This window comes from Arachis hypogaea, chromosome 8, assembly GCF_003086295.3.
Source record: "Arachis hypogaea cultivar Tifrunner chromosome 8, arahy.Tifrunner.gnm2.J5K5, whole genome shotgun sequence".
Lineage (NCBI taxonomy): Eukaryota > Viridiplantae > Streptophyta > Magnoliopsida > Fabales > Fabaceae > Arachis > Arachis hypogaea.
The window spans coordinates 48866785-48880074 of NC_092043.1; the positions used below are offsets into that span (position 1 = coordinate 48866785).

Genomic DNA, 13290 nt, shown 5'->3' on the forward strand with positions numbered 1-13290 from the left:
AAGGGAAGAAGACATGAAAAGAGAGGAAGGAGGAGGTCGCCAGCGTTGATGGTGGCTGACGGAGGCACCGCTGTGCGGCGGTGATGGAGGCAGGGGCCAAGGAAGAAGAATGGAAGGGAAAAAGGACGAAGGAAGAAGAAAAGGCAGAGAAATTCGAAACAGGATTGGGGGAGGTTATAAAAACGGCGTCGTTTTCGTCTCCAGGGACTTATATGTCCTGTTACGAAATGCTCCATGCCACCTGGCCTCTGTTGCGACCACCTCAGCGCCACCTCTGCCAGCTCATCCTTTTTCATCCAGTGCAAACGACTGAATTTAACGGAAGGACATAAATGTTCACATTTTTTAGGGATCAGGGGCTTTAATGTATTTTCTATTCCTTGAGGACGAAAATGTTTGCGAAAAAATAATCAGGAATAAAAATGTCTTTTACTCTAAAATATTTTAGTAGTGAAGATCATGTTAAAGACTTTATATGTGAACATATAGACTGAAGGGTGTATTGTTGGATTTTTTTTTTTTGGGTGAAATAAACGGGGCCTAAGCCCAGGACGTATTGTTGGACTTTAACCTAATACTTAAGTCATCATTTGCTATATTCATCGAAGGTCAAATTTGTCCCCACCTAATGTGGCTAGTGGGTGTATTGTGGCTTGGGTCAATGGCTTGGAGGTCCATCTAAAATGGGTTGTGGATCCAAGTTTGGGCCTCTTGGTTTGGGTATTTTTGGTCAGCTATAACACATGATCAAGACAAAAAAATTCAAGATAAAATGTCTTGGGCTCATCATGAAATTTGAACATATCTTTATATACTTTCTCAATCCAATTGAACAAGATTCCTCTAAAAGATGCATGCTCAATTATATTGAGCATAATAGTAAAGTACCCTGGAGTGAAAGTAACAAAACTAAGAATGATGATTATTTATGGAATCTAAAATTGGAATGATTATTCATGGATTCTAAAATTGGAATACAACATATAGCAATGATAAACAAGTTACAACATAAATCTGTAGTAATCTATTCTATTATATAAAAATTGGATTTCTGCACTTAATGATAAAGTTGACATGTGGCATGCTTTTGAGAGTGTTTCTCAATTTATTTTTTTTAACTCATTAAATACAAATTATTACGATAAATTAACTATGTCAACTAATTGATTTGATTAGATATTTAAATATTATATAATTTATTATAATTTATATCAAATTGATTTGGTAGTATTTCTTAATTTATTTATTTTAATATTTTGTTAATATTTTTAATTTATTAAACCAAATTTATTGTGTGTACTAATTAATTAATTTGATTAATTTATTAGTCATTAAAATAATAAATCTATGAATAAAATAGACAACTGAGATATTTTCAACTAATAATCAAATCAAATCATACATATTGAACTAAATTCAAATAATTTGAATTAAGGACTAAACTAAAATAAGATAATTTCTTACTTATTCAAGTTGAGTGCAATAAATACAAATTAATTTTGTTAAATAAGCATAGTTGTCTGGTCTACTATATATAGATGGCCACATAAAATTACAAAAATCGTGATTTGAATATTTCTTGCTATTTCAACTCTTCTTTTTTCTTCTTCTTTTTTTCTTTATGTATAATTTCGTATAAATGTACCAAAAATAAAAAAGTACGGATGAGTGTTTTATTGATTGTTTATTTGATGAATATATCTCAATTTAGGCATTCTACTACTATGGATAGAAGTTGACCTGTAGTAATTCAAAGTGCCCAATGTATTTTTTTATAGTATTAGATAGAAGAATATTGATTAAAATGAATATTCCCATTGTAATATTTATTTTTCAATTGTTATATTTTTATGTCAGTCGTGTAAATTCTTTGAAGGCACAAGATAATAAAATAGGTTGGTGTTAATATCATTAGAAACTAAATTTAATGGTTCAAATAAGCACCACTAATTATATTAAAAAAGTATAATTTTGTAATATATAATAATATGATTTACATATTAATTTTGAAATTAGACTCAATTACGCTAAAATTTTAAAGGTAATATAGAATTTGATAATAAAATTAACATTTATTAAGGAAATAAATTTATTTATGGCTATTTTCTAATTATAAATAATAAGACTTATGAAAAAATATTAATGTCATCATTCTTATTAATTAAATCATAATATTAGGTAGTTAATAGTTTTATAGGCAAAAATTATATAGTAAAAATTACGTAAAAATTAGCAATGAACAAGCAATAAGGATTTAGAAGAAATCTATTATATAATACCAATTTCGTATTTAAAATATGTCACATATCATATTCTCATATATTCTAATTATTATCTATTCTATTATATAAAAATCAAGTTTCTGCACTTAATGATGGAGTTGACGTGACATATTTATAAGAGTGTTTAGCGATTTGTTTCTTTTAACTCATTAAATACAACTTATTATGATAAATTAACTATATCAACTAATTGATTTGATTAGATATTTAAATATCACATAATTTATTATAATTTATATCAATTTAATTTGGTAATATTTTTTAATTTATTTCTTTTAATGTTCTCTTAGTATTTTTAATTTATTAAACCAAATTAATTATAATAATTATCTATATTAATTAATTAGATTAATTAATTAATCATTAAAATAATAAATATATGAATAAAATAGCTTCTCGAGATATTTTTCACTAATAATTAAATCAAATCAAATAATATATATTGAGTTACATTTAAATCATATGAATTAAGAACTAAACTAAAATAAGATAATTTTTTACTTATTCAAATTGAATGCAAAAAATATAAATTGATATTTAAATATACGCAATAATTAGTAGTAAAAAAATATTTAAATAGTATAAATTGATATTTTTTAGTATAAAAATAATAATAAAAGTTAATTACATAATTAAAAAATTGTGAAGAATTTTTTAAATAATAATAAAAAAATAAGATTATTATTTTTACATATTACACTATTTATGAAATTTTTTTTGGATAATAAATCAATTCTTAATAGATTATACATTAATTTTGTCAAAAAAAATATATTAGATATTATTATTTACGTACTAATATAATATATATATATTATCGATTATTAAGTTTATAAATAATTTTAACCCAATTTTTGGTAATTAAAATTATTAAATGATGAATATTTTGTATCTAACTAATTTATTTTTTTATTGAAATTAAAAAAGATGAGTTGTCAAATAATTTTAAATTTTAATTTTAATTTGAGTAAAAAAATAAAAAATATTTTAAATTTTATCTCACTAACCATAATTAATTTTAAGATAAAAAATTACTTTGTACATCGTATATATTTTAGGATAATATGGTCATTTACTATTTTTTAATGGTAAATATTGTCAAATAAAATGGTGTAAGAAATTAGAAGAAAATGTATTTACAAGTTTAGAAAATATTAATTTATTTTTCAATAGAATAAATTATATATTGAATAACAAAAGTTGTTATTGGTTTCTCTTTACACTAACTAATACTCAAACTCAATGATAGTGTTTTGGTACACTATGTTACAAGGAAATATTAATCGATCTAATAACTTTTGTAATGACATAAGTTTATGAATTTAAAAAATTAAAAATTATTTTATAAAATGTGAAGTTTTAACAAGTAACAATGTTGATCATATTGTCTTGATTTCAAGAATGAATATGATACCAACAAATAAAATTATCTAAAGTAAATTTTAACGAAGACAAAAGTCCATAAGTATTGTTATTAATGAAAAATTAATCTATTTTAAAGACAAATACAATTTTTTTCTACGGATTTTCTAACTCGACAATTCGAGGACTAATCCACCACATATTGATGTTCTATTTATTAAGGGTCTATCGCTAACTAATAGATTGTTATATACACAAGACGAGATTCAAACTCTAAATACTTGCTTAAGTAGACAAATGAAATGACCATTCAACTAATTCAAATTAATTAAAACAAATATTAATTATTTTTAATATATTATATATATTTTTATTTAAATTTTAATAACAAATTTTATATATTATCCCGTATAGGACACGAAAATATATACTAGTAGTATTTAAAAGTGAACCGACATTTTCTAACACAGAAAAAGTAATAAAAAAAATTTATGATAAAAGATTAAAGTAAAGATACAGATAAAACTAATAATAATCCCTAAAACTAATAATAAAGATAAAATTAAAATAGATTTAAGTTAGTTTAAAATTGTTATGATTATATTGAGGTTATTTGTAGTAACAATAAATATAAAATGGATGTAATATATACTCAATCATATGATTCCTAAAATCGAAAATAATATACATGGTGAGATTAGAATAGAGGAAAATCCAAAGAACTAAAATTGATTTATATTCACGTTACATTTTTCTTGAGTTACCTAGCCATATTTTTTAACGGTAAAGAAGCCATGCATCTCTGAAAAAACTAAGTCTATTATTTCTTATTTACTCTGATATTAAATTTTATGATTAAATAATATAAAAACTCTTTGCTTTATTTTAATTTCGTTTTACACAACTTTTGTAGTTTTTATAATAATAATAATACCAAATAATATTAAATAAAATATTACAAACTAGAATACCATGTAACATAATTCAGCTAAATACGAGAAATAACCTAAATTTTTATGAAATGCAATTACAACATGCAGAGTGTTTCAATCATAATTATATTGTTCGATTAAGGATATTAAGAAGTATTACTACAGTAGAAAATATTAGACTTTGAAAGATAATGACATATATTTTAATTGACTTAGTCATATAGCATAGAGAAACAAGTTTTTCAGATCATAGCAAGTCACAGGGGTTCGGTACTCTACTATGGCGAGACTAGATCGGGGCTGCTGTCGTAGCCATGAGTACAATACTTCTCTTCGAGGTGTTCAACCTAGCGGGTGACTTCGCTATTGACCCTGGCGAGCATGATTGCTCGAATGTAATTGTAGTCTCAGATTTCTTGGCCAGTAATCTCGAGGATCTTCTCAGCCATGTTGAATGCGGCGTCCTCCCTAGCATCTGACTCGGACTGTGAGTACCGACCCTTAGCGTAGATATGTGGGCCTCAGGGATCCCGGGATGACAACGGTGAAGGCGTAGTGGATGCTGACGTTGAGGATCCCGATTTTGCGGCGAAAGAACGCCTTAGGTGGGATGGAGGACCTGTAGGAAACCTTTAGCAGCCATTCCTCCATGTTCACATTGATTGCATAGTTCCCAGAAGCTGCCTTGGTGGGTGGAATGGCATTTACGGCTGCATGATAGTTTGCAAGCAGTAAGATTCAGACGAGTTTGTTAGCTAAAGCTTTATTGCATATTTTGAATCTAGATAAATCGGCATAGTAAAATGGGATAAAATGTAACGTTACTCCAATAGAGATTGGCTCGACGTCCATTAGCAGTGGGGATGGTGCGCAGGTTACCTGGTGGCGAATGAACTGGATCTTGGGACTCTGCCCCCATTTCTCTTAATTCTTCCCCCTCGACTTCCATGGATTGTACTCGTGCTAAATATGCCCCGACGGCAGTTGCCTGGCAGTTGAAGGCAGAGTATTCGGCATCCGAAAAGTCAACGACTTGTCGAGATGCCTCATCGAAGGAGGTGAAAATACCTGTATTCCTTCCTTTCGATACGACAACGAACTGATATTGCATCATAGATGGCTCCATTGCGTTGTATCTGGTTTCGAAGATGTTGTGCGGAGGAGATAAATGTGTTTCTAGCAAGGGGTTAAGTAGAGTTTAAGTTAGGTGGGTAGGAGTGGATAAGCCTCCCTGGATTTAATATTAGCTGGGTTTAAGATTACCTTTTTACCCCAGTGAGGTTGTGGCATTATTATGGGGGCACATGTAAAGTTGAAGTATTTGTGAATATTTGAGGGACAAAAATTGTGTGGTTCAGTGTGACATTGAATAAAGTGAAAAAGTGTCTGTAGTTTTTATTAATTTTCATGTGGAAATCCTGTGGGTAAATTGGTAGAACTGATAGGGGTTTGGTTTAAAAGTGACGTTAATTTCTTAAAATTGACAACTAGAATGTGTTAGTCAATATAGTAATTAACTAAAGTTCAATACTGCTATTAAAATAAACAATACAACATAATCTTACTAGGGTATCCAGATCTCAGAAATCTCAGCTCTTTAAATTTCATTCCGTTTAAATTATGTTACAATGATGTATTACTGTCTAATTATTTTTGTGGGTTTATTTAAGGGACTTTTGATTAAGAGAAGAATAATATTGTCAATATAGTGATCCATAGACATATAGCTACGACATCTAAAAGGTGGAGACGGTACTCCCTAAACGCAACAAGCTATCATGTGAATAATTAATGAACTTCTGAATTGAGTGGCATGGAAAATTTTGAAGGCCAAAGTCCAAGGCAAAAAAGGGCTCTCTATAGTCTATATACATTGCAATGATGGAAATAGGGGCGTTGTTTGGGGTGCAGGTAACTGTTTGAAGACACATGACTGACTATTGACGTTGAACTGATGGAATGACACTCCATTCTCTTTGGTTCTTTAAATATTTTGAAGTTAGTTATTGCTGTTATATATTACAAATTCCAGACCTTAATGTGTATCTACCCAACTTGTATTATCCGGTGGAACTCCGGTTGCAAATGGTGTGACTATATATGCATCTGTATTAGTTAACTTGCATGACCAGTTGTTCATTTCTCATAATGATTTTTGTTTTAAGTTGCATGTATGGTAAGTGTTTTCATCAGGTTTTGCCCCAAAGAGATTGTACATTGCTCAAGATATATTGACACTCTTCCTTCGTTGTGCCGCATAGCATACAACACATAGGTTGTGCATGTTGTTATTTTTGAGTTAGTATTCGTTTCTTTCTTGGTAATGTGCTCTCCTACAGGAGCAAATTATACATCACCTAACAAGACAACGTTTTAATTATTACACACGGTGCTTTAAAAAAAATCCGCATATTCACCCACATGTTCTACGACGCTAACAAGCCAATGTAATAAAACGAAGTAGATCCCACAAGTGGATATTTCATAACAGCCCAACACAGTCAAATAAAGTGTCCTTGCAATAGTTTCAATTAGACAACATGGTTGGTGCCTTGGCACTCACTAGGTAAACTTAAAAATCATCTACTACACTTAGAGGAATAATTAAAGCCGTTACAAGATCTATCTATCTATGTTATCCTTCTATGATATGAATTGCAGAAATATGTTTGGAAAATCAACCCTCAGTTTACTCTTCCTTGTGTCGACCCCCATTTATAATTCCTGCTGCAACTTACATTCATGTTTGCAAATATTAGGGTACTGGGCCACAATTAACAAAACTACTGATGAAAATCTAAACAAAACGAGTGGCATAAAGCAATAAATAGTTAGGGGACAATCTTGGCACTTACATAACCTGCAGTAAGTTCAGAGGCAAAAAAACTTGAGTCCTCTTGGCGAGTTGTCTGTGACAGTGTCGCCTGCAGGAAGTAACAAGAGGCAACTAGGGTCATAAATAAATGTTTCCTATTTTATATAATTATATCCAATGGATTTGAATTCTTTGTAGATTCAGATATGACAAAAGAAACCACTCATAATAAAAATAAATCCTCCCAATATGATTAATTGATGTCACATAAAACATATGGCTCTACTCCTAAGAGCTTGAATTGCCTCTATTGACATTTATACATTTATATATTTATGCTTCTCTTACTTTGGAAATGTCTCATGTTCTATTTACGTACTTTCTCGTCTCTTACATATTTTGCTGATGCTTCTATTCTGTTTGCCATATTGCATCCTCATGGAATAATGATGCTATTTGTTTTATAAACAATTGTAAAGATCTACTTAAATTTAATAATTTTATAAAGTTCAACCTCATTTTCTCAGCTAACTGTTTTGGGATCTACTCACATATGGAATGTCCTAATTAGGTTACCATTGATCATTCAAAGTTAAAAAATATCACGACTACCCTTAAAATCAGATGAATTATAACTGACACACAACATATGATTCTAACCTGAGGTTGTGCCTGGCAACTCTTGGGAACTGGTACCAGTCCACGACATGCCTGGCGCGAAGTAGGCGCACTGGGGCAGCGAGTTCGGCGATGACCCAATTTTTTGCAGGTGCTGCATTTTCTCTTCTTTGGTCCTTTTGTTACACGAGAATCGCTTCCTCTGCTAGTGCCTTTTGTTCGCACGCGAACCGGATCATTTATCTCACCACCCCCTCACCGTTAAGGTGTGGATTTGCATCTGGGCCACACGCAACTCATTATTGACCTCTAACATAGTAGTATCTCGTGCCATTTTTTCATTGAAGACCTTGTAATCCTCGTCCCTTAGACAAGCCACCTTGGCAAAACGCTTACTGGAAATGAGATATGAATTGACAAATGATGATGATGTTGAGAATGACTTAGATATTGATGAATGTTGAATGAATTATTCATATGGCTTATGAATTTGAATTATTTGAGACACGAATTTCCCTGGGTTGACGCAGTGGCTTGCCACCACTTGCTCCAAGTTGAGACTTGATATTCTGTTGACCGTACGACATAAGGGTAACCGGGTACTTATAAATCCCCGGGAATGGTATCCCCATTGAGTGATTTGATATATATATATGAGAAAAAGCTATGCATAGACTCGTGGGGATGCACGTCAGGAGATAGTCTAATGGTTTAGCAAACTGGACTTGTTGGGTTGGCTGTATAACTGACAGATGAGCTGATTATCCATAGGACATGTATGCATCGTATGCATTTGTATGCTTTGCTTGGGTTTGAATTTGTTTTGGTTTGCCTAATTGTTAAACTGTTCTTAACTGCTACCTTAACTATTTGCTGTAACTGCTACCTAAACCTGTGCTTTTCTTTTCTGTTTTGTCTATGTTTGTCCTGGTGTGCTACTTTTGAGAATGAGCTTTGGTGCTGAATTGATGATTGTGTTGATTGATTGCGTGATTGGTTTCTGATTAAGATTTTCTTATAAGAAAAGAAAGGTTTTGGATTTTTGAAAGATTAAATATTATTTATTTGAAAAGGTTTTTGAATGATTAGCTATTGGTTTTTAAAAGATTCATAAGGCAATGATATTCACTGAACTTGAAAACAGTTTTCTTATTAAGTATCTTCTTATGACAATTCTGAAACTCCGTGGTGAGACCGTGTGGTTAGGTTCTCACCCTCCTACAACTTTACCTTTTCAGAAATCAGATGAAGGAGCGTTACGAAGAGTTATACTGCGTTTTGGTTTATATGATATTGTATTAATTAGATAACTTTTCTTCCCTCGTCTTTGTTATTACAAATTTGTAAGAGGGATAGGAGTTGTATGTTTTATATGTATGTTACATTATAAGCTATTATGTAAGAAATCTTGTATATGATTCTATGCCTGTTTGTTTTTTTTAAGATAAAGTATTTATTTCTGGTTTTCAAAAAAAATCAACGATGCGGTGTTGAGTCAAAGGCTCCTATTTTAATATTAAGTATATAAAGTCGTCGTAATACTTCTTGCTATCAAAATAGCGTAGCCAAAAACGTGACATTCTAATAATGAGGATGTTATAAAATACATTATAAAATTTGTATATTTTTATGTTTATGCATTTTATGTATTTATGTATGTGTATATATATCTCAAAGACACTGACCAAATAAAGCCTTAATTTTTATAAGCATCTAGTCATCCTGATAATTCTTATCCATTGTTAATAAAGACTTAACATAATTGACACTTAACAATTTAGCATCGGTTAAATTTTTTATTTTTTACCAAAAAAGTTTTTATTTTTCAAAAATACTTTATTAAAACACTTTTAAAAAATAATATTTAAAAAATTATAATATCTATGTTTGATGATAAATTAAATTAAAAATAATTTTTAATAAATATAAATAATAATAATTATATTTAATAAAATAGATTTTAACTTTTTAAAAATCATAATAAACATACATATAAAAGTAAATTTTAATATCTATTAATACATACAATTGTATTAATTTTGTTAATTTAATATGCACAAACTAAACTTTAAAAACATCTTCTTAATGCTTTCAAAAACACTTCAAACACATAATTATTCTTTTCATTTAACAAACACATTTTCGTATTTTGAAAATCACAAACTCTTCCATAAAAAAATTACCAAAATCATACCATAGTCGTTATCTCAAAAACTCAAATGTGTATCAATGTTTGTGCAGAGATTTTATTGGCCACCATCCACGTCCATTTAGGAAGTCTTTGATGCGGGGCATAGATATGTATATTAATTATTATTGTTAATTTTGATACATATATCTGTTATATTATAAAATTAATAGATAGATATTTTGAGGTGTATATCAAAAAATTAAAACTGAAAATATCATTCTTACCAATTTTAAATGTAATTTAACATATAAATACAGTAGATGTTAACATTCACTCATTTAGAGGAAAGAATCAAGGTTGCAAATTTTCACTTTATAAGAATAAAGAATAGCAAATATTATAAAACGGGTAGCTTTATAAGCACTCTGTATCTGTTATTCTTTTTATTCAGATAAGTTTATAGATGTTTTATTTTATACATTATATTATTTAGTATTTAATACTTTAACGTGAGAATAATTATAATGGTTGGTCTAGTAATTAATTTATTAATTTGTTTAAATAAATATTAAGAATTTAAATTTTGAATTAAATTTTATCTTACCGAGTTAGGAGATACTATAAAAAAAATTTAAAAGAATTAGACAATTATTGTAAGAGAGACCAAAGACAGTGACAAAATGTGAGGATGAATATTAAGGATAACATGCATCCTTTACATCTTATAAGTTTAATATATTTTGTTAAGCAAATGTATCCAACAAGGGGTGGTGGCGCAGTTGGCTAGCGCGTAGGTCTCATAGCTAAGAGTTATCCTGAGGTCGAGAGTTCGAGCCTCTCTCACCCCAAACTCTTTTTCATTTTATTTATGCGTGTTTAACATTTTGAATTTGCTAAATCATTAGATGCTTATAGTATAATGTACAAAATCAAATCTTACTCTCATTATATAATGTATTAGCCAATTACCATCTTAGGTGGTTAACATTCCATATATAAAATGTTAATGAAACTCCTAAATTAATAACATTATTCCTTATCTATTAAAATGTTAATTTTCTTCCTATATTATCCCTCAATTTAAAATAAACTTACGAATTTAAACCAAAATAATCTTGAAGATTAAAACACCAGAAATACAAACTAAATCTATTTCAACTTCTATCATCTTCTTCACTTTTATTGGCTCCCAAGTCCCAATTTTTTAAATTCGATTTTGTTTGTGTTAATGTGTCTTTTGTTAAAATAAGACTGATTATTTTAATAGTTAACTCAACTTATTTGTTTCATTAAACTCTTGTTTTTTGTTCTCTGTTTGTAGTCGAACAAACCAACTAAAGATCGAAACATGTGTTAATAATAATATAGTTATTAAACCTGGATTAAAACGAGTATTTAAATAAGTCTGAGTATTATTTAACTTGAATAAATAATTAACTCGAACAAATTCATATAAAATCGGTTAAAACCATAATTCTAAGAACTAGAGCAGAACTTATTCAATTAACTGAAAATTGGTAATTAAATTGGTTCGATTTAGAATAAAAATTGACTAACAATAAATCGATCAAAAAATTAGTTAAACAATCAATTAACTGATTGAACTAGTTTATTTTTTAGCAGTGAGTTATTTAAAATAATAAAATATAAAAATTAATTTTTTATATTTAATTGAATCTTTAAATTTTTAAATTTTTAGTTTTATTGGTTTGATTATTGATTTCAAATTTCAAAATTTTTGTCAAAATAAAAATAGATTAAAAATCGAATATGTTTTGTTTCTCCTTCGTTATACAAACGGGTCGCGGGATTCAAGAGGAGTCTTTGGAGATTGATTAAACAACTAGCTCATTAATCCAATAATTCAGTGCGTTAATCGGATTGATTATTGGTTTGAACTTAATAATTATGGTCGTTGATAATTTCACAAATAATGACCTTGGACTTTAAAGAAGTTAATGGATACTGTGGCCTGTGGGTATGGTACGTCAAACTTTTTACAAGAGACATTCGAAGTCAAAGGTAGTTTTATTTGCTAAAAACTTTATCGTCATTAAAGTGGGATACTGCGAATACAACAAATAACAATGCCCGATTTAGGTATTTTATTACTTTTAATGGTGGTGGATGTCAATATCACTCACACCCTTAATTGTTGCTACTTGGTTGTTGGAAAAGGAGAAAGAAAATAGAGTAAACTACTAATTGACTAAATTATTAATTCAAATTTTGCATAGTTGGAAAAACGAATCTTAAAAAATACTAGTGATAAATAAATTTTTAAAAGATTTAAAAATATAAAAAAAATAGATATTAAATATATTTTTAAAAAAATTAGAGATTAAATTTTAATGTATATTTTTGTAATCATTATTAAAAAAAAAATTTCATCTTTAAAATTTGATAAATTTTTGTTAAGTGAATTACGAATGACCACAATTTTTGAAAACTAAAAAAAATTTGAAATCAAATTTTGAAATTTTTTAAATATTATTGCAAAAATTTAGATCTATAAATAAGTCGTTTGTTAAATATAAATTTTTTTTGTTATTTACAAAAAAGTATAATATTTATTGATTATTTTTATCGTATTTTTAAATAATTCAAAATCAGTTTTGTCGATAACATATTTCACGATTTTTTTTTATTAGCGGTTAAATCTTGTAGGTAGCAAATTGATAATTAACCAAAAAAATAAAGGCTTTAGAAAAAAAAATTATTTTTTAATATTATTTTGTGTATTTTTAGTATGTTGGTAATATAAAAATTAATTAGTTTTAATAAAAAGTAATATATATATATAATAAGGATAATAATCTTTCTAGAAAATAAAAATAAAAAATCTCAGTTTCCATGTTCTCTAATAATAGCCACGTGCTCCTTTAGGACAAGCTTGGTAGTTGGTACTCACTAGTACTAAGCACTCAAAACTTAGCAGATGCGATCTTTTTCTTGAATCAAATCCGAAATTCGATCTCAAAATCTTATGCCAAGGAAATACCTAAAAGATATATCCTAATAATTCCTAGTAATTTTTATGATTTGAAAATTATTTTTCCAAATTTAAATTTATAACTAATATTTAAGTTAAATATGATTTATTTTTAAAAGAAGAACACATATAATTCTAAAAAAGAATAAAATTTGAAT

The 13290-nt window shown here is 28.4% G+C and overlaps 1 protein-coding gene and 1 non-coding gene across 3 annotated transcripts; one reads left to right on the forward strand and one right to left on the reverse strand.

The window, feature by feature from the left end:
• Nucleotides 1–4549: 4549 nt before the first annotated feature.
• LOC112708033 (uncharacterized) lies at nt 4550–5785 on the reverse strand. 2 transcript variants are annotated; one of them, XM_025760130.3, is made up of 2 exons: nt 5456–5785; nt 4550–5286 (listed from the first exon to the last, which is right to left on the reverse strand). In XM_025760130.3, the coding sequence occupies exons 1-2, from the start codon at nt 5700–5702 to the stop codon at nt 5078–5080; spliced, it is 456 nt and encodes a 151-aa protein (XP_025615915.1). In that variant the 5' UTR covers nt 5703–5785; the 3' UTR covers nt 4550–5077. The 2 variants fall into 2 exon arrangements, with proteins under 2 accessions (XP_025615915.1, XP_025615914.1); XM_025760129.3 differs by having other exon boundaries at nt 5402–5785.
• A 5119-nt stretch (nt 5786–10904) lies between these two features.
• On the forward strand, nt 10905–10988 carry TRNAM-CAU (transfer RNA methionine (anticodon CAU)). Its single transcript is given in 2 exon segments — nt 10905–10942; nt 10953–10988. It is a non-coding gene; the product is annotated as a tRNA-Met (tRNA).
• Nucleotides 10989–13290: the final 2302 nt, after the last annotated feature.

Excerpts from the sequence above, each read along its gene's own strand:
- LOC112708033 (XM_025760129.3), bottom strand. The coding sequence starts at position 5,702 with ATGGAGCCATCTATGATGCAATATCAGTTCGTTGTCGTATCGAAAGGA. Across the intron at positions 5,287-5,401 it reads TCGAGCCAATCTCTATTGGA|CCGTAAATGCCATTCCACCC; the intron begins GTAACGTTACAT and ends ACTATCATGCAG.